The 6,000-nt window shown below is 46.3% G+C and overlaps 1 protein-coding gene across 2 annotated transcripts in view; it reads left to right on the top strand.

Annotated features, from left to right (window-relative positions):
- Positions 1–2,597: 2,597 nt before the first annotated feature.
- CXADR (CXADR Ig-like cell adhesion molecule) overlaps positions 2,598–6,000 on the top strand; it is a 53,431-nt gene continuing 50,028 nt past the window's right edge. For both annotated transcript variants that reach the window (XM_060010463.1, XM_060010464.1), the window contains exon 1: positions 2,598–2,744. In XM_060010463.1, the coding sequence (XP_059866446.1) occupies positions 2,702–2,744 (43 nt within the window). In that variant the 5' untranslated portion in view covers positions 2,598–2,701. The remainder of the gene's footprint in view (positions 2,745–6,000) is intronic.

Below are 6,000 nucleotides of genomic sequence, written 5' to 3'. Positions count from 1 at the left end.
TGGAAGATAACAAAGACGCTGACACCTTCCCCAAATGATTAACTGCAATTAACTCCCCCTTTTTCCCTTTAAAACTTTCATGGTCGAGCAGAGTCTTTGGAGTTCGTTCTTGAATAACTCCACCTGGGGGTCCACCTTCTCCCCAGGTTGCTGGCCTCCTGAATAAAGCAACCTTTCCTTTCCAACCAATACTTGTCTTGGAGTGCTTGGTCCCTAAGAAAGGGCAATTTATTTAATGGTTGCGTGCTATCTGTTACCTTGGTTTGAGGATACTAAACAAGCCATAATTTGTACATTCCAGAATTAATGAGATTATCTCATTACAGATTCCAGGAGACATAATTTCCAAGCTGACGACAACAACAAAGACTATTTAAGGTGTCATTAAGAAGTTTCAGACTACTGCATAATTTCAGCTACTGTTTATATGAAATAAGGTACTCATAAGCCAAAGTCTAAAGATGACTTCAATTCAAATAACTTTTCCCCCCAGTTTTAATGTAATATGTAAAAGAAAAATAGTTCACTAAATAAGATAAACTGCTCCTTTCAAAGTTACTTAAATCTTAGAGATAACATTTGAAAAATCTGTGTTCAGTAATCTAAAGAAGTAGAAAACATTAATTTTGTGAAATTTTCCTTTACTTGCTAAAAAGCTATATTAAGATGTAATGATTTGTGAGTTATTATACAGATATTTACAGACACTTTATTAATATATGAATTAAATATATTCAGTTCAACAAATACTAGAGAACCTACTATGGGCTGTGCTCCCAAGAGTAAAAAAGATGAATAATGTGTCTTTTGGCCTTCTAGGAATATTCAGGGTAAGAGAAGTGATTGATAGGTATGAAAATGCCTACCACAGAAGGAGGCAAAATGTAAGGAGTGTAAAACAAAGTACCAGAAGGAAAAGGATTAAGATGAAAATCCTTTTGGGTAATTGCTAAAGATTTCCTCTAGATGACCCCTGAGATGACCCCTGAGGGTGGTGGCCTTCTACTGAAGGAGACACTCAGGTAGCAACCTGATAACAAAATGTGTGCTGCTCGGAAGTGATTAATACTAGAAGAGTCCTCATAAACAGTCTGAAATAGATATGAACTTTAATACTTAATCTCTTCTAATCTCATAAAATATAATGTGGTATGTAAAATCTCAAGTTCCAAATATTTTATACCTTCAATTATATCCAGTAGAATTCCTGTTTCCTCAACTAATAGGAAATCCCTAACAGTTACTCTGGACTCTCCTTAGATCAGCCAGGATCCCGCTGGAGACAAGTTAAATCAGGATCGCTGGAGTAGGGGTTCAGGTATTTGTATTTTACAAAAGTTCTCCAGATAATTTTAATGTGCAACCCGGGTTGCAAATCACCTGCCTAAATTGCAGTTGGGCAATTTTGGTCTTCCCGATAACTGGTTTACTTTCTTTGCTAGTTCAATAAATAACAAGAATTTTCCAATATTATTTTTTATTAGCTTCCACTTTACTGGCCACTCACTATGTGCCAGGCACGGTGCCAAGCATACTTTTGTGCATTGTCTCTAATTTTCATAGCTACCCTTGGAGTAGGTGCTGTTTCTAAGTTACTTGCCCAGTTACTACCCCATTTCAGAGCCCAAGAATTTACCCACTGCACAATACTGCTTCTCTCCTCACTAAGACACCAAAGTCTCTCAGCAGATATAAATAAACGTTATCTGGAAAGACCAACGAAGAACAAGTAATGGAGGGCACCAGGAGGCAGAAGCAACATTGCAGGGCTGACCGGGAGATTCTGCGAGATTCAAGATCTCTAATCCCCTGGTCTCCCAGCTACTGCCCGCGCCCGCCCCCCGCCCCAAGCCTTTAACCGTCCCTACTGAGACCCGCTTTTCAACCTCACTGGTCCTTGTTGGCCAATTTCAGAGCTGGAATAACGTTTAAACACAAGGGAGGACGCCCAATCCGGGTATTTCCTAAATTAGCTTAGTCACTACTGGAGATGGGGAAAAGCCTTCTCTAGCCTTCTTCTACATCAGCCTGAAAGGACTCTACGAGAGGGGAGCAAATGCCAGGGCTGCCCACTTGTCTTCCTCTAGGGCCTTAGGTGGAAGAGCCCGCCGCAGCAGCAAACATCCAGAGATAGGAGGCGTGGCTGGAGGCTCCCACCCCTACTACCCTGAGGGGAGGGTGGGGTAAGTGCAGGAGGGGCTGACTGCTTTAGTTGCGTTTCAGGGTCCGGGCGCAGGTGGGCGAGTTTTGTCCCGTGCCTTGCCTTTAAGCCAGGGCGCGATAGCCGTTTCAGTCGTCTGGGGAGAGGGGCTGGCCCGACCCACGTGCACAAACCCAATTTAACTGAAGGCATTGGGCGGGGGGGGAATCAGAGTTCAGGCTTGGGGCGAGTGGTTGCCGGCGCACGTCAACGCCCGAGCTCCGCTGGCAGGAGTTCCTTACTCGCGTGGGTCCCAGGGCAGCCCGCCGGGGGCTCCCGGTTGCCATAGCAACCCCACGCGCCTGGGAGGGACGGCGCGCGCCGCGGGGCTTCGCTACTACCGGAAGTGACGTGTTTCACCTGCCGAGCGAGGGCGGGGTGGGACCGGGCTGCGAGGTGCCGCCGCAGCCAGCGGGTCGGGAACGCGCGGGGAGCCGGGTGACTGAGACCCCGGGTAAGAGCCGCCTACCTGCAGTCGTCGCCCGCAACTGGGCCGCCACCATGGCGCTTCTGCTGCGCTTCGTGCTCCTGTGCGGAGTCGCGGGTGAGTGGGGGACAGATCGGTCCCTCGGGTCTTTATTGCCTGGCCAACCCTGGGGCGCTCGCTGCCTGCGGCCACCCGGGAACAATGAGGCTTGGGGGAGGGGGCGGGCGCGATTTGGGGGCGCTGCGGCAGTGGTGGAGGTGCGCGCGGAATTGCACCGGGGTGATTTCGCCGGACCGGGCGCGCGAGCCCCGAAGGTGGGTGGGGCCGCTGGGAGGGGAGCCCTGCGGGGCCGTGGGGTACCGGGGGTGCGTTGGAGTGGGGGACCGAGCCCCGGGATGTTGGGCGGCGGTGGAGAGGGCTCCCCGGGCGCGGGTGGGTGGGCGCGGCGTGCCGGCTGCGCCTGGCGTCTCTCCCAGACTATTCTTTGCCGCGGGTTCGGGCTTTGCTTTATTTGCTCTTGCCCTTTCCCTTGTTAGCCGCGGTGTCGTTTCCATCGGGGTTACCCGGTTTCAAAAGCCTTGGGCGGCGAGTTTTCAGGTGTCGAGCAGTCCAAAGCCAGGAGACCGAATTACAAACGCCATGATTAAATGGACACTGATCTTTTCAGTGCCTCAGATCGTCCAACCTACCTCTAGGAAAGAGGCGCTGAACGAACTGTAGGCTGGGCATTCTTGGTCTCATGGAAGAGGCGAGCCCAGGCACGAGCTGTTAACTAGACGGTAACTCGACGAAGTGGACCGTGGAAAATCAGAAGTAGATTCCTGCAAAAATGCAGTATTGATTTCTGCAGTCGCGGGGCAAAGTGCAAAGGAGAAATTAGTAACCTTGGTTTTGAGTTTATAATGTTTTGATTCATTTTGATGATGACTTGTACAGGGAATTTCGAAAGGATTCGCCAAGTAATACATGTTCGACTGCGCCTTTCTCGGGAGGGGTAAAAGGGCATTTAAAACTGCGTGGATATAAGGCATAATCGTTTGATATCTTTAAAAAACTGATTTGTTGCCATGTCCGTGCTTTAACCAACTGATATTGTCTTGTCAAAGTAAGCATTTTAGAACCAAAGGATTCATTAAACCAACCACAACAACAAAAAAATCCATCGGTGGGACCCTAGGAGGCACACTTTGTGTAGCCTCCGGAAGGATAATTTTTTTAAGCGCTCTAGAGCTGGATCGAGTGGCCCTTTCTGTTGGGATGGCTCTCTGCTTCCTGTTGAAATGTTAATTCCATTGTTGGATGCCCCAGCTGTGAGCATTACTCATGGGATCAACATTCTGTTAACAAATCTAATCTTCGATATGAGTCTATAGCATTACCTCCACCTTTTTAATACATATTATTTAGACATGGCTGAAATTTCCAAAGTAAAGCTTCCAGAAAAGCTAAGTCAGTAACCATTTTACATGATAACGTTACACCTTGTTTTGGTCAAGTACTAAACTGAAGTAGAAGTTGAGAACATTGTGATCTCTATGGAAAAAAATGTTTTAGCCTATATCTAGAGCAGAGAAGTGGAAGAACATAAACCATATAGAGGATTCCTCCCCACCCCCACCCCCAGGGATATCAGGATAATTGTCTGGATTTCATTTTTTTCTGGATGCCTCACTTTGGTAGGCACAATCTCATCCTAGGATATTTTGATACATATAGAGTCATTCTGCTCATAAACTGTACACTATGGTACAGTGAACATCTCTTTAAAGGACTGTTGGCTTCAACTAAACTATTTTACTTCAATTTTCCAGCTTAGGAAACAACTCAAAAACTGTAATTGATGTATGGCTTTGGGTATTTCTTCAGATACTTCTTGACATCTTAGAAATTTATTGCCATGAACTCAGTTTGGGTGGTAACATTATTGGATTCTACAATTGGCAAAACAAGGTGGAGGCTGACATATTAAAAATTGCAGTGCTATTAGTAGATCTTCCTCTAGAGCTGTCTCTAGAGGGAGAAATTGCAGTGCTATTAGTAGATCTTCCTCTAGAGCTGTCTCTAGAGGAAGAAATTGCAGTGCTATTAGTAGATCTTCCTCTAGAGCTGTCTTTATGTGGGTTGTAGAGTTTTGTGTTGTACTCTGGTTGCTGATGGAACATTTTTTGATGCGTTTTTATCGCCTACCTAGTAGCAAGTCGTACCGCTAGTAATAGTAGTGTCAGTAGTGGTAGAGCAGTAGCAGTAGAAGTAAAAATAAAGCCTTGATTATGCAGTTATTTTTTAAAAAATATATTTATTTTTGGCTGCGTTGGGTCCTCGTTGCTGCGCGCGGGCTTTCTCTAGTTGTGGCGAGCAGGGGCTACTCTTCGTTGCGGTGGCTTCTCTTGTTGCGGGGCACGGGCTCTAGGCACGCGGGCTCAGTTGTTGTGGCACACGGGCCCTAGAGTGCAGGCTCAGTAGTTGTGGCGCACGGGCTTAGTTGCTCCACGGCATATGGGATCTTCCTGGACCAAGGCTCGAACCTGTGTCCCCTGCATTGGCAGGCGGATTCTTAACCACTGCGCCAACAGGGATGTCCCTGATTACTCAGTTATTAAATGCCAGGCACTGTTCTAAGGGCTTTACATACACTCATTTAATGTACCTTGCAGCCCTAGAGGATATATATGTATTATAATGATCCCTACTGTACAAGTGGAGAAACTGAGGCATGAAGTGGTTGTATAACTTTACTCGCCAAGGTCACAAATTTCCTTCTGAATCCCTGCTCTTATCACTATGCTGCCACTTTCCTCTTTGATTACCTCTAATCGACATCTTAAATTTGTATCACTGGTTACTGTCATTTATTAAGAACCTGCTGTTGGTTTGACCCTGTGCCAAGTACTGAAGGCTTTTATTATTAGCCTTTTAATTTCTTGATCTTAGTTGAATATTTTCAGTCTCTCTGCGAGCACGAGGATCCAGGGCTTAGCCTGGTGTTGTAAGCTTAAATGGCCCATGACCCAGCAGCATCATTGTCACCTAGGGAGGACAGTGTTAAAGTTTGGGGTGCTGCTCTGCTTTTCACAGTGTCAATATGAGTGAAAGCAAAGTACTGGCCAGTGATTCTGGTCTCCAAACCACTTGTTAGCCATGCAGTGGCAGCAGGACCCTGTTCTCTGTGCTTCAGTTGCTGCTTGTGTCAAGAACGGGAATCCCACTATATCAGTTGATATAGTGGGAAATGTTTATTGTTTTGCTTTATCTGGTGTTTTTTCCTTTACTTGAAAAAATGAAGATTATTAGATGTGAACTTTATCCCCTCCATATGCCTCTCTCTTAATACATTCCTGTCATTATACCACCACCAGGGCAAAAGTTGCCCTTC

The sequence above is a fragment of the Delphinus delphis genome, chromosome 4, assembly GCF_949987515.2.
Source record: "Delphinus delphis chromosome 4, mDelDel1.2, whole genome shotgun sequence".
In the NCBI taxonomy this organism is placed as follows: Eukaryota; Metazoa; Chordata; class Mammalia; order Artiodactyla; family Delphinidae; genus Delphinus; species Delphinus delphis.
This window is presented reverse-complemented; position numbering and strand designations above follow the sequence as displayed.